The sequence below is a fragment of the Sceloporus undulatus genome, chromosome 4 (assembly GCF_019175285.1).
Source record: "Sceloporus undulatus isolate JIND9_A2432 ecotype Alabama chromosome 4, SceUnd_v1.1, whole genome shotgun sequence".
NCBI classification, from domain to species: domain Eukaryota; kingdom Metazoa; phylum Chordata; class Lepidosauria; order Squamata; family Phrynosomatidae; genus Sceloporus; species Sceloporus undulatus.
This window is the reverse complement of record NC_056525.1, coordinates 106,078,630-106,105,091: the sequence shown is the minus strand read 5'-3', so window position 1 is coordinate 106,105,091 and position 26,462 is coordinate 106,078,630. Positions and strand designations below refer to the sequence as shown.

Below are 26,462 nucleotides of genomic sequence, written 5' to 3'. Positions count from 1 at the left end.
TATCAGTTGGGTAGTTCAATGAGAGCAGTTTTAGAATGGCTTTTGCCCATATCAGTCTACAAAATAATGTTGTCTTACACTGGTCAACTTGATCAGTAGTGTGAAAAGATCAGTAAGCAGCAGATTTTTCTGCTGCTGAGCCAAGTTCAATTAGTAGTACTGTTTATGTCTTTTGTCCTTATGAGCATATTCGCTGCTGAAAGCTTTTTGCTCTAAATGCCGTGTTCCCATTCCTGCCCCCCCCCCCCACTTGTACAGTCTGGCCTCTGTATTCTTTATTCACAGATTCAAGCATCAGTGGCTTGAAAATAGACAAGAAAAGTATAAATTCCAAATGGCAAGTCTTGTTTTTGCCATTTTGTATAAGGGACAGCATTTTACTTTGCTGTTGTATTTAATGGGCCTTGAGCATCCATGAAGTTTGGTATCAACAGGGGCTCCTGGAACCAACTCCCCGTGGATAACAAGGATCCACTGTATTCAGTATTGTTGAATGATACTTCTTGCATGCTTAATCCCAGCTGAAGAAATTTTTTGATTTTTGAGACAGGGATTTATGTTAAAACATAATGATTTTTTAAAATATTTTTAGCGCCATCTAGTTCGCACTACAGGAAGATGGAAAGATCCACCTAAAAAGAATGCTGTAAATGAACTGCAAGATGAACTAATGACAGTTAGACTCCGAGAAGCAGAAACTCAAGCAGAGTTGAAAGAGGTAAAACAAAGGATGATGGAAATGGAAACACAGGTAAGAGCTATAATAGTAATAATAATAATAATAATAATAATAATAATAATAATAATTTATTTATTTATTTATACCCCGCTCTTCAGCCAAAAGACTATCAGAGCGACTTACAAATTGTTAATTAGACATATCCCTGCATTACATTCTAAAAAGGAGAAGGGAATGGCAGTGGGGAAGGGGGAAAATCCAGCAGATCTCTCCTCAAAGGCCTGGACCATGGCAGATGCACTGGAGGGAGAGCCCTTCTTTTTACTCTGATTAGGTATGATGGAGCTGGCCTGCCCTTCTCTCACTCTGGATGATGGTGGATGGAGGGAGGGTACTTTAGTACCCTTTAGTGTCCTAAAGGGCACTGAATGTCAATGTTCCATTGAAAGAATTCCCTGGGGTACAGAAAGTTACATAATCATTGGTGGAACTGATAGTGTGACTAGAAGTATGCAGTGTAATATTAATGCTACCCTTATTTCTGAAGTTTCTGGTGTGATCTTGAGCCATCTGAAATTTCCTTATCAAGTCCATTTCACAGAGAGGCTAAAATAGACTAAAGACCACATAAAGCACCTTGAGGGCTTTGGAATGAGCAGGAGAGTGAGTGTGGTGATGATAGCAGGGATGGAAATCCTTTGATTACTTCACTCTCTATACAATAATAATTAAAATACAGATGGCCCTCCATATGCACAAATTCTGCATCCATGGATTCAATCATCTATAGCTTAAAAATATTCAAAAATATATATTAAAAAAAAACAACCTTGCTTTTGCTATTTTATATAAGGGACACCATTTTACTATGCCATTGTATATAATGGGACTTGAGAATCCATGGATTTTGATATCTATTGGTGGTCCTGGACTCAAACGCCAGTGGATACCAAAGGGCCCGCTGTAGTTTTCTTATCACTTCTAGACAAAACAAATATTCCTCCAAATTATTCTACCAATGTAAATGTAGCAAAATGTTGTTTAGGAGTTATTCTTCTGAGAGAAACATGTTTTTTGTTTTGCAAGTTTGTTTTCTGTGTAGAAAACAGGCTTTCTATGCAGGACAGAGTGTTTTCTGCAAAGGAAACCCATGTTCTGTACAGAAAGCAGGGGCTTGCACAAAATAATGGCTTTTTCTCTGAGGAATAATTCCTCTCCAGAATAATAATAATAATAATAATAATAATAATAATAATAATAATAAATTCAATTACCAAGAGAAAATTGCTCAAATCTCTCATTCTGGTCTATTATTATTTTTGATGGAGATTCCTGACAGTTAGAAAACCTATTTTTCAACCTGCAATATTCACAAAACAACAGCATCACTGTTGTTCCAATTCATTCTGTGTTTTTTGTGTTTCCTAAATGTCTTCCCCAGCATGTAATGTCTAAATGGGATCCAATGTCTTGCAAAAATTAACACTTTCAGTTTTTTAGTAGACACTTCCTAAATAAAATAGTAACATTTCATGTATTAGTACTTTTACAATAGCATGAATTATTACCAATTCACATCTGTAACGTTCAGACATAGAAATATTATGAAAATTTTAACCCGTAAAATATTATGATAATGATGATAAATGAATATTCATACAAAAATAAAGTGCAGAAATACCATTAGAGAAATTCTGGAATGTTAGTATTGACATTATAAAAGATAAAGTCATGTTAACGTTATAATTCATAAAAGTTAAGTATTATAGTTTAATTACGACTAAAACCTAACAAGGTCAATCTGAATAATTTTGGGAATATGAGGGAGAGGCTTTGCTCTAGCTCCTTCATCAGAAGGGCTAGATTGACAACGCTGTAGATATATTGTTTGTGAAAAAAAACTATTTATTTAAAACATTTATTATATATAAAAAATCTCAAGTTGTCTAGCAATAATATTCAAACAATAAAATAAAAATACTGTACGCAATGTAGCATAATTTTTTAAAAGCACCTATTAAAATAATGGGTCATCCTCCAGCAATAGAAACAATTAAATACAGTATGTTAAAAAAAAAGAAGAAGATCAATGCAGAAGCATTGACTTTAAATGACTTTAACAAATATATCACTGTATAGGTTATATAGCAAAAAGTGGTTAGTTTCCCTAATCCTTTCAGTCAGCAGGGGGTGTACTTGTTCTATTTGATCACACAGGTATCACAAATAACATGTTGCTTTCTTAAGTGTGCAACAATTCAGTATTAAATACAAATAGTTTTCTTAGCTATAAGCACTGTAGAACCAAACTGTGCATTTAAAAGGAAAACTCGGACAACCTTGTTGTAAATGAGCTTAACTTTTCATTTTATTTGGTCTATTTTTCATCCTTGATAGCAAATGGATGACAAATCTGATTGAGACAATAACAAATGTCTTTTTAAAGATTACGTTAAGTAAATGTACTGAGATAAGTAACCCATGCTCACATTCCAAACTAGGCTGCAATTTATCACTTCGAATGATCAAATACTGGCATAGCCAGTATAGTCTGCAAGCAATGAGATATGCCATCACTTTAGGAAAGCTGCTATGGAATTATCCACAGTTGTGGCACTGCACACATTAAAATGTTAAGTTTAAGCCTAAGAATAAAAAATAGCCTTTTGAGAACCTTCTTCTCTGAGAGGAAATAGTATGCTGGGTTATGGTGTGTATGTATGTGTGCCATCATGACATTTAGGCAAGTCCAACCACACATATCTTGCTAGGAGACTATGTCTGCAAGTTAGCTATGTATCCAAAATTATTCTTGCGATAGCCTAGCATGGCATAGCGGTTTGAGTTTTGGAGTAAGTCTCTGGAGAATAGGGCTTGATTCCCTGCTCAGTTATGGCAACTCTATCTTAGGGTTTTCCTGACAAGCTTTGTTTGGAAGAGGTTTACCATGGCTTTCATCTGAGACTGAGAGCATGTGACTTGCCTAAGTTCACCCAATGGGTTTCATGGCTGAGTGGGAATTGAACCCTGGCCTCCAGAGTTGTATTCCAGCACTGAAACCACTATGCAACACTACCTTCTAGGCTCTTGTAAGGTTAATTTTGGATATGTAGCTTACTTGCAGATATAGTCTCCTAGCAATGTATGTGTAGTTGGATCACTGAACAGACAGAGACAGAGATATTAACTTACTTATGATTGACTTATACTGGCAGTTGTTAATGAATTTCCATCTTCCAGTGCTCATTGACACTCACTGGCAAAGACAAGATTGGTTAGAGTCATCATCTCTTTTAGCATAGCTGTATAAATCTAACAGAAGGAAGAGCCTAGTGAATAGCTTTTTAAGGGCTGTAGTCATGGCTGTTCTTGTTCTAATAACTGGCCCTAAAAGTGACTGTCACTGCTGAATATATTTGGCAGAATGCATCTGTGTACAATGCACAAGAGTGCAGCCTTGGGGAGTTTTCCTAGAAAAGTGCAACAACTGTTTAACATCTCTGAGTATATTATCTTTGGTAGGTTCGTAGTGAATTGGATTGACAGCTGTTGGCAACAAGATGTAAATGCTTAGGTCTTCATATGAGTGCTGTGCCAAGCCAATATAACCATGAAATTTATGCTGATTTATAAGCCTTTGCTACCACAGATGTATTGGACTGAAGGCTAATGCATTCTGCTTTTTTCCCCATGCAAACTTTCCTTATCAGAGCCAGATAAATAGTAACCATTTGCGGAGGGCAGAGCAAGAGATCAGCAGTCTTCAAGGGAAAGTACACTATCTCTCTGCACAAAACAAAGGGCTTCTGTCTCAGCTAACTGAATCCAAGCGAAAGCAAGCAGAGATTGAATGCAAGGTACATAATTTAGATAAATTAAATATAATAAGCATTTCATATTCAGATTTTTTTAAAAATTAACAGTCTATAATAGTTGCACTGCCTTCACCTGACACTTGTTTCAGGGTGAATATTAGATTTAATGCTGGATTATCATGGTCATCTTGAGGAACCATTTATATATTAGACCAGAGGTTCTCAGATTTTGGTCTTTCAGTTGGACTTCAGCCTCCAGAAGCCCTAGTCAGCTTGGCCAACCATCAGGAATTTAGAAAACTGAAGTCAAAAACGTCTGGAAGACAAAAGTTTGAGAATCACTGTATTTGACAAAAATGCATTTATCTAATGGAACAGAGAATTTGATCTTTTTTTTAAATGTTATTCATTATTTTGTTTTCATTTTGTACATCATCACATAGCTCTTTAGAGAACATACCCAGAAAGCCATACTCCCAGGAGAATCTGGATGCAATCATTATTGTGCATATATGAAAGTTGAATATATTGTTCAGTGTGTGTTCTATACTAACTGGTTCTTTTTATTTATGTAAATATATACATACATTATGTTTTATTTATAGCTGCATGGAATAAAAGAGAATCCCTAGCTAGAGTATTGTACTGGATGTTAAAAAGTGTGAGTGTAGGGGAATCTGATTATCAAAATGAACCAAAAAGAGCAGAACATCTAAAGAAGTCCATTTGGACTACTCAGTGGTTCTCTGCTCCTGCCATGTCTGAGAATTGCTCATTATCATGTTTTAATCATGCAGCCTTTCTCAAGAGGGCATTGTTGGATTTTTGCTTTGATTCTGCTGGGGCTGATGTGTTGGTTTATCATAAAGACAGAGCAAATATAAAGTGAATGCCTGAACCTTTTAAGAATATGCCTATATAATTACTTAAGACAGAAAGAGAATCTGCTTGCACCTTTTGTTTTCATGCATGTTTGTTTTAATTTCCCCCTTTATTGTGCTGCTGTGATATAGAAGCAAGGAAGGAAACACCTAGTTCACTTAATGGACTCGTACATTGCAGAGAACTGGTGGGGACTTCATTTTTTTCTTGTTTTCAGGAAATTACTTGTTAAAGTGCTGCAGTGTCAGATAGCATCCTGGAGGTTGCTTTCAAGTCGTGTGTGTGTGTGTGTGTGTGTGAATGCATGCGCTTGTGTGCGTACACCTTCAAGTTGCCAGTCGATCATTAATCAAACCAATCGATCATTAATTTTATTGAGTTCACTTTGGGTATAGTCTGTAAATACAGTACTGTAAATACTGAAAGTATGCAGGGCAAAAGGCTACCTAATTACTTTTCATGAAGCACAAGTCATCACTTCTAATTGCTAAGGAATCAGGAGATTTCTTTTCTTAACTTTTCCTGTTTCCTTATCCCCAGAATAAGGAAGAAGTGATGGCTGTAAGACTCCGAGAGGCAGACAGCATAGCAGCTGTAGCAGAACTCCAGCAGCATATTGCAGAACTAGAAATTCAGGTAAGAATGGGGGGGAAAAACTTTAAAACCTTAAAAAACTCCCTAATTCAGGTTTAATACACAGTACATAGCTGGTAACAGTTCATTCCTAAAGTATTCATAGAACTTATAAGAGTTGGGACGGTTAGCGTGTGTGTTGAATTCCTTCAAGTCGTTTCTAACATATTATGACACTAAGGTGAACCTATCATGGGTTTTTCCTGGCTAGTTTCTTCAGAGGGGGTTTGCCATTGCCATCTTGTGAGGCTGAGAGAGTGTGACTTTCCCAAGGCCACTCAGTGGGTTTTATAGCTGAGCTAGGAATCAAACCCTAGTCTCCAGAATCATAGTCCAATGCTCAGACCACTATGCTACTCTGGTTCCCTGGATGGATATTAGAGAACTCTTAGTTTAATCACCAGCTCAGTGCAGGATGTAGTTTCAGCCTCCCAGAAGGATGGTTGTCCATCCTTCCAGTACAGATATAATGCCACCTATCCATTAGCTGTGGTTAGAAAATTAAGAATGGGACACAGTGTTCCTCCTTCCTTGTGTGTGTAACTCTGCTTTTACTGATTGTCATTCACTCTCAGCCCAGGACTTGAATTATGGCATTTTAAAGAGTTCAAACAGTTAGAAACACTGCTAACATATCCCTCACCTTTAAATATTGCACCATCCTTGACTTGTTCTGAACAGTTCAGGTTGAGAAGGCACATCCCCATGTGCAGAAGGCCATGGATATCCAGGAGAAGAGAGCTGCAATGCATGTGAATTTTCTTTGCTGGATGGGAAATCTAGCTGCCAAGTTTAGATGTTTATAAATATGACAGTCCATACTAAAGGGGTTGGACTTACTAGCAAATGTACTAGCTGTCTTAAGAAGACATTGCTAACAGTGTCTTAACACAGTACCTTATTTAGCATTTATGGAGCATTGACCTAAACCACACACATTTTTTTTCTTTTAGAAGAACCCACAGTGCTTTTCTTTTATGTCTACTTTTTGGTGATCATTCTGAAACAAAAACCATGATGGCCACTTCTGTCCTGCCCATTTTATAGCTATTGTTACTAAGCAGAACAACCGAAGAGTCTTCAGCATTGCATTAATATTTATAAAATTGAAGTAATCTTAAATTGTATTTTTTCATTCAAACAAGTCAGCTTCTTGCTCATTGTGGAGGAGAATTGAAACGTAGTTCTTAAGTTCATATCTTAGGTCAGTAAATATTCAGTAGAATAATAGTTCAGCAGATTCTCTTCCTCCTAAAGTCAGTTGTATAAATCTGAGAATCCATGAGTTCTACTCCTGGGTCATAATGGGGCTATGGCAATTATTCTAAACCATTCAGCTTTCTGTGAAAGGTCTGGGTGTAAGTGTAAGACAGTTGGTATTAAACATGTACACCCACATTATTACTGAAATGACTCTATATGCAAGTCCCTAGATCAAATCACAGTTTTGGAACACCATCAGAGGAATGAACAGTGGTTTGTGTTGTTTTTTGTTCGGTTTTTCTTTTTTCAAAATAAGCAAAATAAGCTGTGGCTTTTCATACCCGTGACTTTTGTGGGATAATTGACATATTCTATAGTAATCTGCTTCCATTCCTATCAGGCTTTCTTTTATAAACTTTCAGCATGTTTGAGAGAATCCTTACTGATATTATTATTTCAGCCTAACTTTTTTTTTTGCACAAGAATATAATATAATACATAAAGTTATATGTGTGTGTGTTAATATATGGTTTTCTAGTACAGTTGACTCTTTGTTGACTCTTTGGATTCAGTGTTCCACAGCTTGAAAATATTTGAAAATAATATAAATTCCAAAAGCAACCTTGATTTTGCCATTTTATAGAAGGGACACCATTTCACTATGTCTTTATATTGAATGGGGCTCGGACATCTACAGATTTTGATATCCTGGAAGCAAACCCTAGCAGATACCAAGGGCCCAATATCATGCTGGTTGACCCACCTGCTTTTTTATTTAAATTATATGCATTAAAGTAGGAAAAGTTAAACTTTGCAGAAGAAATCTAACTTGCTGTTGCTTTGTGTCAGTCTTTAAGTTCATTGTGTGCTGCAGAAGAACTTGATAGTAGTATTTTTTCATTAACAAAATAATCTTTTCCAGAAATAATAAAGATGTCCCATCAACAGTAAACTCTTAAGTTCCAAGAAAATAAGTCTCTCTTTAAACTTCATATCACCTTTCTTTAATATTTGTAAGATTCTGTAGAAACATCTTATGTGTCCTGAATGAAGATCTAAAGAGAGAATTTCCATTTTTGTAATTACAGGAAACTTTTTTTTTTACTCTTTAGTAGTATGATGTGTTTTTTGAAAGCTTAGAATGAATCATCCCAGTCACCAAAAGGCCACACAATCCCCATAATCACTCTGATGAATAAACCTAATTTAGTATTCAGTGCAAATTGTTATTGCATGTAGCATTAGCTCACAAAAAAGCCTGCTCCTGAGGCAGGCTGTTTCATTATAGTTATACTAAAATGTGCCAGAAAATACCACTAATTTACTATTGAATTATCTGAAGGATAACTTCAGAGGATAGATATTAAAGCTAGAGGTAACAAGATATATCCCTGGCTTTGACACACATTTCCATGAAAAGGTTAAAATTGCCCACCAACATGGCACTGTATCTGTGGTTTAATGATTTCAGTTATGCAGTGGTTGGTCCTTTCTCTGACTCTTTATGCCAGATGCGGGAATACAGGCATGCCTCAGTAGATGCAGGAAGATGCATCACATGGTACTGTGTTGGTTGGCTTGTTCTCACCCAGCGGTTGAGAACCCTTTGGGGTCGAACAACCCTTTCACAGGGGTCACCTAAGACCATAGGAAAACACATATTTCTGATGGTCTTAGGAACCAAGTCATCGCAATTTTATTGTTGGGGGTCACCACAACATGAGGAACTGTATTAAAGGGTTGTGGCATTAGGAAGCTGGAGAACCACTGGCTTAGGGAGGGCTTAAGTGCACTGATAAGCAGTCTAGAAGTGTACTTCTATAGGAGCCCTGGTGGCACAGTGGTTAAATGCCTGTACTGCAGCGATTCACTCACAAACCATAAGGTTGCAAGTTCAATACCAGCGAAGGGCTCAAGCTCAACTCAGGCTTGCATTCTTCCTATGTCGCTAAAATGAGTACCCAGATTGTTGGAGGCAATTAGCTTACACTTTTGGGGGGGCACGTTTGTTTATTGGGTATCACTCTTTCTTCAATTACCAAAGCCATAAGAGTCAACAAAAGGGGCAGTTACACAGCTTGGGTATGAGGAGCAGGAGAGAAAATGTACATCGTTCAGATGCAACAAATTTCAGCTTGGCTTGGCATGAAAATTAGACATTGCAAGGGACTGTGATGCTCATTTTTCAAAGCAAGCATTTCTTCAGCATTACTCAGGGGAGTCTGGGATCAGACAACCCATATCCTTATCCTATGCCAGCTCCAACTGACGGCTCTTGAGGGCTGAGAGGGTGCGGTTGGTGGTTCGGTTGAAGGTGTCCACTTCAGGTACAAATTTCTCAGCAGGGACCGTGAGCTTGCATCTACCATCAATGCACTTGTTATCCAGAAACAAGGAGTTGGACTTGATTTTAATGTCCACCTGGTTGCGGTACAGGTGTTTGTTGAGAGCATCAAGAGCATCCTGTGACTGTAACAGCTTCTGTTTAAGTGTAGCAATGGTACCTTCCAGCTGATGAACCTCATCTGTCAGTCCTTGCTGAGCCTGGTCATGGCAGAACTCCATGTTTGGCCGATAAGTCCGGGTCTCCAGGCGGGTATGAGCCAGTTTCAGATTCCACACTTTGTTTCGGAGATCCTCTTTGAGACGTCTGATATCGCCCCGCATTTCAGCAATTTCTTCCAAGGTATTTTTCTCCTGCCATTTCAACTCATTGAGAGCTCTCTCCAAGTCATGGATATGCTTCCGAAGGGCAAACTCAGTAGCCACACGCTGAGCTTCCAGTTCGTTGTCAGTCTGGGCAACAGTGAGTGCTGTGGTCTCCCGCAACTCAGAAGCCACTTTCATTTCTGCCTCTGCTCGGTCCCTATTGTATTGGCTGTATTGATCCCATTGCTCTGGACTCAACGATCCAATCGGCACTCGGGTAGGATTGACTTTGTATGAGATACTGGGAGAATTGGTGTTGAGGGAAACACAGGTCCGGTCAATGTCTAGGGCTTCCATTTTCGCCCGATGGTCAAAGTTCAGCTGTTGACGTGCCTCCTGCAATAGGCAGAGCTGCTCAAAGGCCTCACTCACTTTCTGCTGAAGGGCTTTCTTAGTGCTATCAATCACCTCCACTTCTTTGTACAGCTCATCCTCAGCAGGGTCCTTCGTACCACATCAATGGCTCGGCGACTCTCCTGAAGAGTAATATTTTCAATAGCCACATCTAGTGGCAAGTTCTTAGCCTGCAGGGCACGCTCTGCCTGTTCCTTCATCTGGGTTAAGGCATTGATTTCCGTGTCAATATCTGTCAGATATTTGTCCAAGGTTTCCTTCCATCGATTGACACATTCAATCCTCTCATTGAGATTTGTGCAGTTGTCGTGCTCATCCCATTTTGTCTGGTTGTTTGTTTCATTGCGAAGGGCCCGACCCTCCTGTCTGATCTGGTGAGAGGCGAAGCGCTGGCGCTCAGCATTGGTCACAAGGAGTTCATGACTGGTATGCCAGTCTCGAAGTGTATATCTCTGGCCTGACTTTACACTCAGGGTAGCCATTGCAGCTTCCTACTAGAAAAGACAACACCTCTTTTCCCATCCAGTCCTCCTCTTGGCTTCTCCTTCCTACAACTGTTTAATGTTGTTGGTTTGGTTGCTGAGTATGCTTGGAACCGTTGCCAGGCAGCTATGTTCTCCAGAAAAAATCTTCCTGCATCTGTTTACAAGGGAGGGAGGGAGGAATCTATGGCAACTTTCCTCAGAGGCCGGACTTGGGGGCTGGAGGTGCACTGCGCGCAAACGGAGCAGCTCCGTCAGGTTGACCGACTCCGAGGCCTCGAAGCTGCCCCCCCAAATAGTCCCCGAGAAGCACCCCCAACAAACATCCTCGGAAGTGGCTCCAAGAAAACGCCTGGCAATTAGCTTACACTTTATAAACCGCTTAGGGAGTGCTTAAGTGCACTGATAAGCAGTATAGAAATGTTATTGCTATATGGTGTTGACATTTCCAGCTGTTAGGGCTTCTGCTTATGTAGTCAGGCATGCAGTCAAGAACAGCTTAGATGGAACAGCAATATTCAAAACTTTCACCACCAAAGCTTCTTCCCCGAGATACAGTTTATAGTAGTATTCAGGTGTGTGACTTTGTTCACTAAGCACTTCTCATGATATCCCAGATTCAGTAATGCAGATCCTAATGCAAAGATCAGCAACTCTGACAGGGCTATGTATCCACCCTCCTTTAAGGGTTACTATATACAGTGGGGCAAAAAAAATATATAGTCACCCACCAATTGTGCAAGTTCTCCCACTTGAAAAGATGGGAGAGGCCTGTAATTGACATCATAGATAGACCTCAAGTATGTGACACAAAAGACTACAAGAAAATAAATCCAGACAATCACATTGTCTGATTTGGAAAGAATTTATTTGCAAATTATGGTGCAAAATAAGTATTTAGTTATCAGTAGTTCATCTCAATACTTTGTTATATATGCTTTGTTGGCAATGACAGAGGTCAAACCTTTCCTGTAAGTTTTCACAAGGTTGGCACACTCCAACTGTCGCTGGTATGTTGGCCCATTCCTCCATGCAGATCTCCTCTAGAGCAGTGATGTTTTGGGGCTGTTGCAGGGCAACATGGACTTTCAACTCCCTCCAAAGGTTTTCTATGGGATTGAGATCTGGAGACTGGCTAGGCCACTCCAGGACCTTGAAGTGATTCTTACAAAGCCACTCCTTTGTTGCCCAGGCGGTGTGTTTGGGATCATTGTCATGCTGAAAGACCCAGACACATTTCATCTTCAATGCCTTGCTGATGGAAGGAGGTTTGCACTCAAAATCTCACGATACATGGCCCCATTCATTCTTTCCTGTACACGGATCAGACATCCTGGTCCTTTTGCAGAGAAACAGCCCCAAAGCATGATGTTGCCACCCCCATGCTTCACAATAGGTATGGTGTTCTTTGGATGCAACTCAGCATTCTCTCTCCTCCAAACACAACAAGTTGTGTTTTTACCAAACAGTTCTACTTTGGTTTTATCTGACCATATGACATTCTCCCAGTCCTCTTCTGGATCATCCAAATGCTCTCTAGCAAACTTCAGACGGGCCTGAACATGTACTGGCTTAAGCAGGGGACATGTCTAGCACTGCAGGATCTGAGTCCCTGGTGGCATAGTGTGTCACTGATGGTAGCCTTTGTTACATTAGTCCTAGCTCTCCACAGGTCATTTACTAGGTCCCCCCGTGTGGTTCTGGGATTTTTGTTCACCGTTCTTGTGATCATTTTGACCCCACAGGGTGAGATCTTGCATAGAGCCCCAGATCGAGGGCAATTATTAGTGGTGTTGTATGTCTTCCATTTTCTAATTATCACTCCCACAGTTGATTTCTTCATACCAAGCTGCTCGCCTATTGCAGATGCACTCTTTCCAGCCTGGTCTACAATTTTGTTTCTGGTATCCTTCAACAGCTCTTTGGTCTTCACCATAGTGCAGTTTGCAGTGTGACTGTTTGAGGATGTGGACAGGTGTCTTTTATACCGGTAACAGGTTCAAACAGGTGCCATTAATACAGGTAATGAGTGGAGGACAGAGGAGCCTCTTAAAGAAGAAGTTACAGGTCTGTGAGAGCCAGAAATCTTGCTTGTTTGTCGGTGACCAAATACTTTTTTTCCACCATAATGTGCAAATAAATTCTTCCAAATCAGAGAATGTGATTGTCTGGATTTGTTTTCTCATGTTGTCTCTCATAGTTGAGGTCTACCTATGATGTCAATTACAGGCCTCTCACATCTTTTTAAGTTGGAGAACTTGCACAATTGGTGGCTGACTAAATACTTTTTTGCCCCACTGTACATACCTACTGCTGCAGAAATTTAGCAATCTAGTGGTAACCAGAAGTATGTTTTTCCCCTTTCATTAGTTGGAAGTAACTGTTTAAGTAAGAAAAAAGCATGCAGGGAAAATCTATCTTACTTTACACAAGAATTGCATTTTTCTCTCTAAAACAAGGTGTGTATTCCCCGCACAGACTCGGATAGGATGGTTAAAAAGTATCATGCTGAACACACTATTATTTGGGACTGCAAAAAAACTTGCAGAACCAAACACTGCCCACAGGCATCATGTTCCCTGTTCATGTCTTAAAGGGAGCATTACTAAGTGTTTCCATGGTTTTCTTCCATTGGAATTTAACACTGCTTGGTCCAGTTGTTGGAGTCTATGATCAGTATCATTGGTAGCAAATTCCATCTGATGAAATAATCATGGAGTTCAAGCAGCTTACTTCAGAGGAGTCAGGTCCATATAGGAGTTCCTTATTTGCAGGTCATTACTAATTTACTTCAAGTTCTCATTGGTATTTTTGAAATAATTCTAATTTTTTACTTATCTGTTTAGATATTTTCATATGTTATCCACCAAGGTATGTTTGCTGCTTCTAAGAAGTTGAATTGCATGAAAATTCAGCCACATGCCTAGCCGGTCACATAGGAAAGGGATGGGCTAATCTTGTTGATTTAAGCTAGGGAAGAAAAAATATTTGTAATATCATTTAAAAAATGTTTCGTGAATAATGAGAAACCCTGATGATAAAAATCCTGGACAAGAATCTTCAAAGGTTGTTATTTGTGCAGAAAATACTGTTTTCTTTGCCAAAACAGCACATGTAAATTTTGCATAGAAAAAGTTCTTGTCTACATCATCTTCTGCACAGAAAATAATATTTTTGCATAGAAATGTTTGCACTGAATTTTGCACAGAATAAGCTTTCCTTGATTTGGAGGGTACTAAGTGAGGAGGGAAAACCAAACCATAATGTTGGTTTGGATCAAGCTATTGATTGACAGTTTTTGAAGACTTTTTCACAGTAGGAAGAAGAATGCTAAATTTTGAGAATGTATAAGTGTAGAATTACATCCCTGGTTTAAGGCCTTCAGCCACATTTAGGGGAACAGTTTAAGTGAAATCATGTTGATAGACCTTTAGACATAGATAATGAGGTGACTGTAGATCTCAAAGCAACTTGGCTTCAGGAGGAAACCACACCACTGAGATTAAAAAAAAATATGAACTGGTTGTTACTCAACTCTGATATTAAATATGTAATCCATAAAGTAGCCATGGAAATCTCTGAATCTAGTCTGCTGAAACAATATGAAACATAAGGATGTTGGTATTAGTGCTGATCAAATGCTTTCTTTCCTTTTCTGAGCAGAAAGAAGAAGGGAAATTTCAGGGGCAGCTTAATTATTCCGACTCTAGTCAGTATATTAGAGAATTGAAAGATCAGATAGCGGAACTTAATCATGAGGTAAGTAAAAACTTATTTTGATAAACTTATGTTTCATTCCCATATCTTGATTTTTCTTTCTTATTCCGGGTAATCATTGTGTCAGCATGTTTAATGTTCTCCATCTAATAATTTAATAATTCTTTCTGACTAAACAGCCAGAATCCTGGCAGTGCTCTGTAGTATATGAGACCAAATTTCAAGTTCAGTAGAAAACTATGCTTGGTAGTTTTCAGCTGCACTAACTTATATGTATTCATAGAATTGTGGAGTTGGAAGAGACCACAAGAGCCATCCAGTCCAACAGTTAACACAGAATTGTTAGAAATATAATAGTATCTATCATAGCATATTAAAAGTTGACTTTCAGACATTTCATCTTTGGAAGTATTTGCTTCTCTGTGTGAGCAAAGTTTATATAAATACTTGTGTTTAAAATCATTATACATCTTTGTACGTGCTTTTTTTTTAGTTGATTAAATGTTTTTCACTAGTCTTATATTGTGGCTTTTAAAAAAAATTAAATTAAATCTTGGCCATTATGAAGAATTTTTATAATAATGTTGAATACCATACTTCCACTCTAGTCTTACATAAAGGCTAGCAAGAGATAAAAGTGGAGTACAGGTCAAAACACCAAGAAATGTAAAATGACCGTTTTTCTTGTGCAGAGGTTATAGTTGTTTTAGAATGGAGTAATATATATCACTGTAATATATATTTTGCTCAAAACATGAATGTAGTAGAATGCATTTCTGTTGAAGCTGTATTGCTAGCTTTGTTGGTCATCTGTGAAAAATACAAGAATCTAGTAATGAATCTGGGATATGTGGACCTTCTCTAAGGCCCAAAGGGTGCTCAACAATTGCTCCTTTTCATCCTGGAGAGAAGTGACCAGTGGGGTCCCACAGGGCTCTGTCCTGGGCCCAGTGCTATTCAACATCTTTATCAATGACCTGGATGACAGGATTGGGAGCATACTTATCAAATTTGCAGATGACACCAAATTAGGGGGAATAGCTAATACCCCAGAGGACAGGATCAAGATTCAAAATGACCTGAATAGACTAGAAAGCTGGGCCAAAGCTAACAAAATGAAATTCAACACAGAGAAATGTAAGGTATTGCACTTAGGGCGGAAAAATAAAATGCACAAATATAGGATTGGGGACACCTGGCTGAATGAAACTACGTGTGAAACGGATCTAGGAGTCCAAGTAGACCACAAGTTGAACATGAGTGAACAGTGTGATGCAGCAGCTAAAAAGGCCAATGCTATTTTAGGCTGCATCAATAGAAGTATAGTGTCTAGATCAAGAGAAGTAATAGTGCCACTGTATTCTGCTTTGGTCAGGCCCCACCTAGAATATTGTGTCCAGTTCTGGGCGCCACAATTCAGAAAGGACATTGAGAAACTGGAGCGTGTCCAAAGGAGGGCGACAAAAATGGTGAAAGGTCTGGAAACCATGCCCTATGAGGAACGACTTAGGGAGCTGGGGATGTTTAGCCTGGAGAAAAGAAGGTTAAGAGGTGATATGATCGCCCTGTTTAAATATTTGAAGGGATGTCATATTGAAGAGGGAGCAAGCTTGTTTTCTGCTGCTCCAGAGAACAGGACCCGGAACAATGGATGCAAGCTGCAGGAAAAGAGATTCCACCTGAACATTAGGAGGAACTTCCTGACAGTAAGGGCTGTTCGACAGTGGAACACACTCCCTCGGAGTGTGGTGGAATCTCCTTCCTTGGAGGTCTTTAAACAGAGGCTGGATGGCCATCTGTCAGGGATGCTTTGATTTGGATTTCCTGCATGGCAGGGGGTTGGACTGGATGGCCCTAGTGGTCTCTTCCAACTCTACGATTCTATGATTCTATTCTATGATTCTTAAGATTCTAAAAATGGAGAATCTTTTTTTGCCTTTATCAACAGTACTGCCTAATCATTCCAACACCTTTAACATTTAATGTCACTTGAGAGGAATCAATATCCAGTCATCTTTCATTAAACATTTATGTTCTAGCCTAGCATTTGTGCACACAAACAGCTTACACGAATGGTTTACATACCACTTGCTGGATTGGGAACTTTGGCACAGAGTGTAGATTCACAAAGGGATCTGAAAGGAGTTTGCCTCAGTCTGACTTTGCAGTTTGTGCTCTATGTTGCTCTTAGTGAAAAAGGTGTTATGGTGCGCCTCTGCACAAATGTTGTTTTGCAGTTGCTTGCAGATAAATAGCCTACGTTTTCTGCTGCCGCTTCAAAAATCTGGAACGATCTGCCGGACGAGATCCGCCAACTAACATCTTTAGAGGCCTTTAAGAAGGCAATAAAAACAGATCTCTTCCGGCGGGCCTTCCCAAATTGATCCCCTAATCTCACTCTCCACTTGCTTAAATTGTTCTCTTTGGACTGATTCGTTCTTGACTGATTTTATTGCCCATTGTTTGGGAATTGATTTTAACGTTAATGTTTTTTTTTTGGGGGGGGAGTGGGAATCTGGAGTCTAGTGTACTTTTATGTACCGTTTCTGTGCCTTTGATTTTATTGTATTCTCTTTTTCTATGTTGTTACCCGCACAGGGAGAGGCGGGTTGTTGTTGTTGTTGTTGTTGTTGTTGTTGTTGTTATTATTATTATTATTCCTTTATGTGGTCAGGATCCTAGCATGTCAAACTGCTTCCATAATGATTAGTTATATGGTTTGATGCTTTCTGTGCTCACACTTGGCTCTCTCCTAGCCAACCAGAGCTGTTTCTCAGTGCTTTTCATTTTTTTTAAGATTGGTGTCGAGCTGCTGAAAAGAACTTGGCAAAATCACCCACTGACTGTGCCCAGCTCTTCCAGCTTTTTAAAAATAGTACATTCCTCCCCCCCACATTACTATCAAACCTGAACTGAAGTTGGACAAAATGTATATAGCTCTAGATCTGGACCAAGATCCCATTCCCCAGTTGCATAAAAATGGGTGTTATTCTGGATTGCAGAAAAATTTAGCCTGTGCTTGCTCAGCTGTATCTTGTTGCAACTGGCTCATCTATGGCAGAGCTATCCTTGTGCAATACTCTAAAACAGGAGTTCCCAACCTTTTTGACTCGCAGAGCCCTTTTTAGAATCAGTTTCTATGGCAGAGCCCCTAAGAGGCCTACCCTATATTTTACAAGTTTTTAGGAGTAGAGTTACTTTTTGTTTCTTATTCTTTAGTTTCATTCAATTTTTGTTTCTTTCATTTTCCTGGAGTGGCCGTGGAGCACCTGGGAAATGCATGACTCTGGAGACCAGAGTTCACTGTGTGACTTTGGGCAAGTCACACACTTTCAGCCTCAGAAGAAGGTGAAGGTGAACCCCTTGTGAACAAATTTTGCTAAGAAAACCCTGTGATCAGTTTGCTATAAGTCAGAAATTACTTGAAAGCATATTACAACAACAGCATGCTCACGGAGACAGCAGCATATGTGGCAGCAGTGGGAGAGGGACACAGCCATCTTTGAGTCCCCTATTCCTTGAATACCTGGCTTCAAACAGGGATTCCTCAGACTCAAAACAATCTAGGAATGTTGGCTTCAATAATTGCATCTGTCATGGATGGAATGCTTTGTCTCCAATGTAGAGTTGACCACCCCATGAACTACATGCATTGTTGTCAACGAGAGAAGAAACAAAATACTAAGATACTGACTACAATATGTTTAGTTGTCAACATCATGAAATTTATGCCGCTATGTCATGCTGGGACTACACTTCAGGCACATTTTTTAAAATGGTTGGCTGTTGATGAACATCTGCTCTTTAGCTAAATGCAAAATTCTTCTTGGGCATTATATGTCTTATGAAGTCACATCCACAACTGATTTGAAATGTGTGTTGCTCATAAGAAGGTACAAGAAGACAACCAAAAAAGAACACCTGCTGTGGGTTCTTATCATTTAACATAAAGTTTTCCTGTATTTGCTTTAGTGATGGTTTTAGTCAAGGATAGGAAGATACATTGGAACCATCATCAGTTCAGACTGGGTCTTGAAAAGGTCAACTTATCTAGATGGCCAGTCCAGACTATAGGAGGTTGTTGATCATGGTAATGTGTATTCTTTGGCTTGTATTCTTTCTCAGGTCATGAATGATTTATAATCTACCTTAGCAGCTTTACTATGTACCCTTTTGTGCTGTTCCTTTGTATGCTACGTATTCCCAAGCATCTGTCTTGGTTTCCTGTTGGATGTTTCAAGGAACAAATGTGTTATGTAGATTACTGGAGTGGTATATGAGATTAGAATTGATAAACCTGCCCACAGACTACACTAACAGACCACAAAATATCTTGGGAGGCAGAAGCAAGGAATAGTGGTTTCCACCAGAAGACCTTCAGAAAAACTTTGGATTTGCCTATCTGTGAAAGTTCGTGCTGTGCATTTTATTGTGTGTAAGTAGTTGATTGATTGATAGGAACATTGATAGGAACGGGTACTGCAGCCAGGAGATCAGAAAATTAAGAATCGGGAGGGTGACTTTGAAAGAAGTAGAAAAAATCCCAAAATGCAAAGATATACAATTGAGCACAAAACATTAGAAGCATACAAGTCATTGTATTCCCTATTACTATGTATTGATGTGAGAGCTGGATGGTTAAGAAAGAAGACAGGAAGAAAATCAATTCATTCGAGATGTGGTGCTGAAGAAGAGTGCTGAGGATCCCGTGGACAGCCAAGAAGACAAACAAATAGGTCCTAGAGCAGATCAAGCCAGAAATCTCCTTGGAAAAAACAATAATGCTAGAAAAGGTGAAGGGAAGTAGAGAGAAAGAAGAAGAATGCATGTTAAATGAATGGACTCTATTAAGGAGGTCATGGGTGTACGTTTAAAGGAACTAAGCAGAACAGTGTCCCTTTTGACGTAGTGAGAGTTCTATACAAGAAGGGTGATCAGCTTTTATGTTGTAAACCCAGTGAATATCTTATTTACAATTCTCTTCTAGTAGGATAACAAAGTATGTTTTTACTGTAGTGCAGGAGTGAAGAAATGCTGCAGAACCAGGTTGTTCAAGGGCTCACGGGCTATGCTTTGCTTTTTCTTTCAAAGTTTTTTAAAGGACACAGAAGTAAATGTGTGTGGGGTGTGTGTGTGCATGTGCCTTCCAGATGTTGAAAGCAAAACAAGGACCGCCCTAGTTAGTACTTGGATGGAAGACCACCAATGAATAATACTAGGGGCTGTAAGCTGCTTAGCTTCCAAGATCAGATGGCATTTGGTGCATTTGGGGTATTTAGGGCTTCTAACCCCTCCCCCCCCCCCCTCTCTCTCTCTCTCTATATATATATATATATATATATATATTGAATTAAACTTAGCTGAAATCGATTGAAATTAATTCTTTAAATAAATTCATTAAATATTAATAAATTCATTAAAATTACCCCACCCAGTAATCACAAATACAATCCCCCACACTAATACTTGATTAAACATTTTAAAATGTATATGTCAGTGAACCTTAAATGTACTTAAATGAGCTTTGTTTATTATATTGACTATGACATTGATTATTGATAGTGAATTAAAAGGAATTTAATGCACTGTGTTATTGACTATCCTGCTGACTATGATGCATTTAGAGCCTTTCCCTATCAACAATATCCTATTTAATATGGCCTGATCTTCACAATCTTACGCAAATACAATTTCACATGCTCATCCCCAAAGGAACGTTTTAACTTTTAATGTTCCCTTATATCTTGCTTATCCCGCTCCTGGAAGCTGCCAGAAAAGGGAAGATAGGAAGTTTGGACCAAAAAAACCCCAACCTGAACAGGTACAGGATCTAATTCTTAAAAGAAAAGAATGCTTCTTAATTAAGCTATATGGAAATGCTATTCATTGGATATCTAGAATATACTTTGTGAAAGGCCATACAATAAATACTTGCAGAGATCACATAGATAAGACATTTTTATCAAGCAACTGCACTGCTTTTTTTCCCTGCATTAAAAGCTCACTTCTCTTATCTTTGTGCACCTCTGCTATCATAGATCTGATATTTCTGTCCTAACAACCTAGTGCAACTGGTAAACAGATTCTGGTATATATGCTATCTCCAGATCATTCTGCCGTGGAACTAATAGAGGATGGGTGTAATGAAGATTGACAAAAGGTAGAGATCAAATCTCTTGCTTCTAAACGATTCTACTCATAGAAATAAAATTGTAAGTAATTACAGCCAGATAAATAATTCATGCTATGTATGCAAAGGGCTACTCTGGGATAACCCTAAACAATGGGGTTATGTGAAATGTATCTCTTCAAATGTACACTAATTTCAAATGTGGTGGTTTCCTTCCCCCATCCTGCCACCGGCTCCCCAACTGCCCAGAAATACTGAGAAAAAGGGAAATGGCCTAAAAATCTGCCAAACATTCAGCTGGAAGTGATGGTACATCACTTCTGGGTGTGGACAAGGGGGGGCAATGGCCCTTACCCCTATACCCCAACCCTGAGTTGTCCATCCCTATGCTAGAGACTGAAGATCTAACCCTAGTCATCTTATTAGTGTACAAGTTGAGTCTCCCTTATCCGAAATGCTTGGGACCAAAATGTGTTTTGCATTTTGGAATTTTTTTTTGGATTTTAGAATATTTGCCTATACATGAGATTTATTGAAGATGGGACCCAAATCTAAACACAAAATTCAAATGCATGTGTTTCATATACACCTTACACACATAGCATGAAGGTAATTTTATACAATATTTTAAAATAATTTTGTGCATAAAGCAAAGTTGGTGCATACTGAACCATCAGAAAGCAAAGATGTCACTATCTTAGCCACCCATGAAAAAAGGTATGGATTTTGGAGCATTTGGGATTTTGGATTTTTGGATAAGGGATACTCAACCTGTATCACAATTAGATAATTGTAATGCCCTCTAGACAGGGCAGCCTCCAGAAAGTGCTGTTTGTGTGCGTAAAGAAACTGCTGTCCAGCATTGCCTACAAACACCTTTTGGTCCAGAACTGTAACAGTCAGACTGTGAATCAGGTCCATGTAACAGACCCCACTTATTAACTCCCTCATTGAAACAATTGTGTTGGCTCCTGACTTGTTTGGACATTCAAGTGAGAGTGATAATAATAACCTTTAAAGCTCTTAATGGTTAGAGGCTAGTATATCCAAAGATTCCCATTCTCAATTGCTGCTTATTGAGATCTTCATCAGAGGCCCTCCTATGTGTTGCAGCATTTCAGAATTACCTTCAAAACATTTGGGACTTTATAGTTCAAAACCAGAATTTTGAATTGTGCCCAGGAAGAAACTGAGAACAGTTACAGGGTGTTAATGTTATGCCCACTGTCATACTCTTAGGAATCATAATAAATAAAGATTAATGAATTAATGAATGAAGTCTGAGCCAACTGAAATTTCTATGAACTCTTGTATAGTATCTCCATGTCAAGGATAGTCCAACTTGAAGGTGAGAGTGGTATGTATAACCATGGCCAAATCCTGCTCATAGTAATCATCTGAAATTTTAAAAAATACCCAAAACTTGCATCTGATACCTTTGAAATAATATAGACCCATCCAAATTTGGAGAATCGCCATCCCCTAATCCTCTTGAGCGACACATTCTCTTGACTAAGAGAAACAGAGATACACATCATTAGCCTACCAGTGCCACAGCTCTCCAAATTTCTTAGATGTCCTTTTTCAGCACTTTCATGTGAGGAGGCAAAATGAAACATTGTACCATCACAGTTTCCATGTGGTGGAGCGGGTGTTCATCTTCACCACCTTATGAGATCTTTTAGGCAGGTAAATAAGGGTGAAACTGAAATGACCCAGAAGGTTATCATGGTTGGTGGCATCAAGAGCCTGTAATGATTGTCTGTACTGGTGTTTTATGATCTGTGCAGATATAGCATTTGTCATATTCATCATTCTGCATGCCTTTGGGATCATCAACACACAGAACTTGTCAGAATTTCATGAGTCAAGGTTTTTCAATACACTGAAGTGCACCCATTGTGATAATCTAAGATAAGCATTTAAAAGCTTTGCCTCATCTTGGAAGATTAAGAATTAGATTTTCCCCTCTAAATAAATAAAAATAATGCCCAGTTTACCCTGCTCAGAGAAAACTTGATTTACACATTTGTGTTGTAATGTAGATGAAGCATAATAGAATGTAAAGCCTTTCTACTTCATAACCATCTGACATTGAAAGGAAGTATGGTAGTTCTCAGATTTAAAGTGAGTTTTTCAACTTGTGGTTAAAGCTTACAGAGTCATAAATCATACGTTTTTCTTGTACGATATCTTGAGAGCACAGAAAGACAAGACCACCAGATTTGACCTCCCACAAGTCAGCACGGTTATTGGGCAGTGAAAAGTTGCTGTTTTTGCAAGTACGTGTCAGATACTGAGCATCTATGCTGGTGAAGTCTGATTTGAATGGTTGTGGTCAGCCTGAGGAAACTGTGATGTGATAAGATAGCACTTGTGAGGTCATGTGGTTAGAAAACATCCAATCTAACATAGCTTTCTGGACCCTCTATTTAAATAAGCACAACACCTCAACTGTGGCTATGATACACCTCATGTGTTTTTGAGAACCAGGGCTACTGTTCATGCTAGATAGAGGAGTTAGCAGTACACTCTGTGATAAGTTTGTCTCACCCTATCTATTTACTTTGTATTTTACCTCCAGTGATGTAGACTAGTATGTATGAAAAGTATAGTGCATCAGCAAAACATTATGAAGCTCTAGAAAATCGTATTCATGAATTTAGAATTATAGCACAGTATATGTGATCCACTCTCATATCCCCCCCCCACCATTGAATTTTTATTGCCCTAAACTAGTAGACTTTTTTTTTCTTTGTTTAAGGTATAAAGTATCACATACAAGTTGAGGGCTATTTTACTCATTGAGGAACAGTAAGGAATAATGGCACTAGTGAAAAATTTATCAAATCAACATTTTAGTAAAAAGAGGGGAAGTGCAGTTGACAAGTCACATGTAGTTCCAGCCACCAATTGAAAAAACGTAGGATGGGAAAACCTTGAATCATTACCAGGTATTATTATTATCATCGTCATCATCTCTCTCTCCCCCCCATCTTTCTTTCTTATTTTGTCTTTCTTTAGTAGATCCACCTGAATGGCGGTATCTTCATTAAAATAACTTCTTTCTCCTTTAAAACCAGTATTTAGAGCAATTTTGGGGCCAAATTCTGCAAAAAGCCTTTTAAACATGTAATGTACATATGATACACGTTTGAAGACACCAATCAAATTTGCAGTTTAACAAGATTCTTCCAAATGCAAACTGGAGGCCTGTTTTTCTGATTCCTTGCTATCATTTCAATCACATACTTTCTATTAAGATTTCAGAACTTTTGATTATATGGTAATGGTGCAGCTATCAAAAAGTCATGACCTTGCCAGATCAAGTTATTGGTTTCCTGTTCTGACTTTCTGAAACCTTCTGGTGACAGTAGTTTTAATCTTTGTCATGTTTGCAAGACAGCAACTTGGTCTTAGCATCTTGTTTCCTTTTGTCTGTGTAGCTCTTGATAAGTGATAAAGCTGCCACTCCCTCCTGTCCCCAGAATAGCTTTTTAAAAAACCCTCCTAGAATGTTACTAAAGTTGTTTAGATATTCAGAATTAAGGCATCTGTAGTTTCAAAACTTGTACTCAGCCTCATGTATAATCTCATGTAACATGGTAGTTCCCAAACCTGGCTCCTCAGATGTTGGACTACTACTCTTGGAATCCATGTCCATCAACCATGCTGACTGGAACTTCTTAGGGACCCACGTTTGGAAACTACTGTTGTTAAACGTGTAAGTTAAGAAGGATTGCTGTAACAAAAGCTATTCTGTAATGTTTACATGTGTTGAAGCCTATTCCAAATATACACACTTCTTTAATAGTTATGGATGTAGATGCCACAGTTTATTTGCAAGATATATACAGATAGCTACTGGGTCCCATTTGTATGCCATTTGAGTGCCATTCATACCCGACATTGTACACACACATCTTATAAATAATTTGCATTATAAAACAGAGAGACCTCTGTAAACCTTATCTGCAGTCCATCTTCTTGTGACTTTAGACGTGACTTCAGAAGTCTCTGTTTTTTACCTTTCCTCTCCAGCTTTCCCCTTCCTCAATCCTCCCCCCCTGAAATGAGGCTTTGGGACAACTGCTTCCATAGCACCAGTGTGTGTGTAGGTGGTGGAAGGGCAAGTGTAGTGCATGGGGAAGGTGAATCCTTCCCTCCTCATCTGCTTCAGCATCTCACACATGTTCTTCCATGCTTCACTCCATTGTTGATACCAGTGTAAGCTTTTTCCCTAAGCCTTTTCCTAATTCCACTACAAGGCTAAAACCTGGATTGGATCCAGTTTGTGATCCCTATCCCTTCTCTTGGTTCACATGATACCCCTGCAATTTTGAATGCGGACTTACAATCAGTGTCATGGGTGTTCTTTACTACAGGCAGCTATACATAGAAAATAGGTATGATCGTTGCTGTTGTTCTGATGCACCCTCAAATTTATTCCAACGTATGGTGACCCTATGCTAGGATTTTCTTGGCAAGATTTGGTCAGGGGAGATTTGCTGTTGTTTCCCTCAAGGCTGAGAGACTGTTGGGGCAAAGCTATTGCCCCAACGTGCTCTTGGCCCAATCTAGAATTTGTATTATTACAATGTGCTTCTGGATGGAGCCTGCCAAAATAATTGGGAACAATATGTGTGTGGAGCACAGCTGGAGAGCTTCGTCGTGAGCTCTTCTCAGTGGCATATCTTTGGATTACTGGTGAAATAACATCCTGTGAAGACTTTGTGTAATGTTGTATAGAGTGAAGCATGATTTGTGTATTATAATTTTCATAATATATCTGCATAAAAATGCTTTATGGTGTCTTTCTCAACCTTTTTACCCTAATGAAATCCTTGAAATAATTTTCAGGGAATCCTGGCATAAAAACTATTATATCCAGAGCTCCAAAATGGTTTCTTGTGGAACACTGGGATTCTGGGGAACACTGGTTGAGAAACATTGTTTTATGATAATCTCATTCATTTCAATGTCCCTTATCTGAAATGCTTGAAACCAGAAGAGCTTTGGATGATGGATTTGTTCAGATTTTGAAGTACATAATGAGATATCTTGGAGATGAGATTCCATGTCTAAACATGAAATTCATGTATGTTTCATATACACCTTATATACATACCCTGAATATATTTTTATACAACATTTTAAAATAATTTTTATATGAAACACTGTTGAAACAAGGCTTCTGCCTTGCAAACGAACAGGCCACAGCAGTGCAGCAGCCACCTTGAAGCATCATGTCAAAGCTTTAAAAAATGGATTTTGTATAAGGGATACACAACCTTTATTTTATATTGTGAAAGAAGTGTGCTCCCGATTCACAAAATGGCAGCCAAAAGCAATGAATTTTCAAAGAACTCCAGCTAGATCTCCTACCAATTAAATATTAGCTTGAGAGAAGCCAGTAGGAAGCAGGTTGGATCAGGACAGTATTAATCAGAAGAATGAAGTAAAAAGGGGACTAGATGTATAGATTCCCTGTTATGTGTCTAATGGAAACACTCATATCTTATGGAGCTAATAGGAACTAGGAGAAATTGAACTTTCCCTGGGGAAACAAGGCAGTCAAAAAAGGTTAGATTCTTTGATAAAAGTACTCATAGGTCTCTAGGTGTTGTTAGGACCATCAAGATCTACAAGGTTTTTTGAAGGAAGTAATAACAAAGAACTTTGGAATATCTGGTATTTGGTGCGGCAGAAATAACCTCTTTCTTAAGATCCTGCTCTCTATTTGTATGTATGGGTCTATCATTCATGAAGCTAATTTTCTGCAGCAACTTTATTAAACTGAAACACAATTCTGACTGAACCACTGATTCCCCCCCCCCCAATAATCTATTCTCCATAAC

The 26,462-nt window shown here is 38.8% G+C and overlaps 2 protein-coding genes across 16 annotated transcripts in view; one reads left to right on the top strand and one right to left on the bottom strand.

Moving 5' to 3' along the window:
- EVI5 (ecotropic viral integration site 5) overlaps positions 1-26,462 on the top strand; it is a 76,373-nt gene that overhangs the window by 43,488 nt on the left and 6,423 nt on the right. For 8 of the 15 annotated variants that reach the window (XR_006103400.1, XM_042462027.1, XM_042462023.1 and 5 more), the window contains 4 exons: positions 593-751; positions 4,390-4,536; positions 5,917-6,012; positions 14,421-14,516. Coding sequence is in view for 12 of the 15 variants with exons in the window: in XM_042462027.1 (XP_042317961.1) it covers positions 593-751; positions 4,390-4,536; positions 5,917-6,012; positions 14,421-14,516 (498 nt within the window). In the remaining 3 variants the exon portion in view is untranslated. Of the gene's footprint in view, positions 1-592; positions 752-4,389; positions 4,537-5,916; positions 6,013-14,420; positions 14,517-18,446; positions 19,124-20,240; positions 20,296-20,512; positions 20,687-26,462 lie in introns of those variants that run through there. The other 7 variants (XR_006103401.1, XM_042462030.1, XR_006103402.1 and 4 more) reach the window with 7 other exon arrangements.
- Positions 9,463-10,839, bottom strand: LOC121927951 (tektin-2-like). The gene is given in 2 exon segments (XM_042462037.1): positions 9,463-10,368; positions 10,371-10,839. Coding segments are annotated over 2 exon segments (1,293 nt in total). The 5' UTR covers positions 10,758-10,839.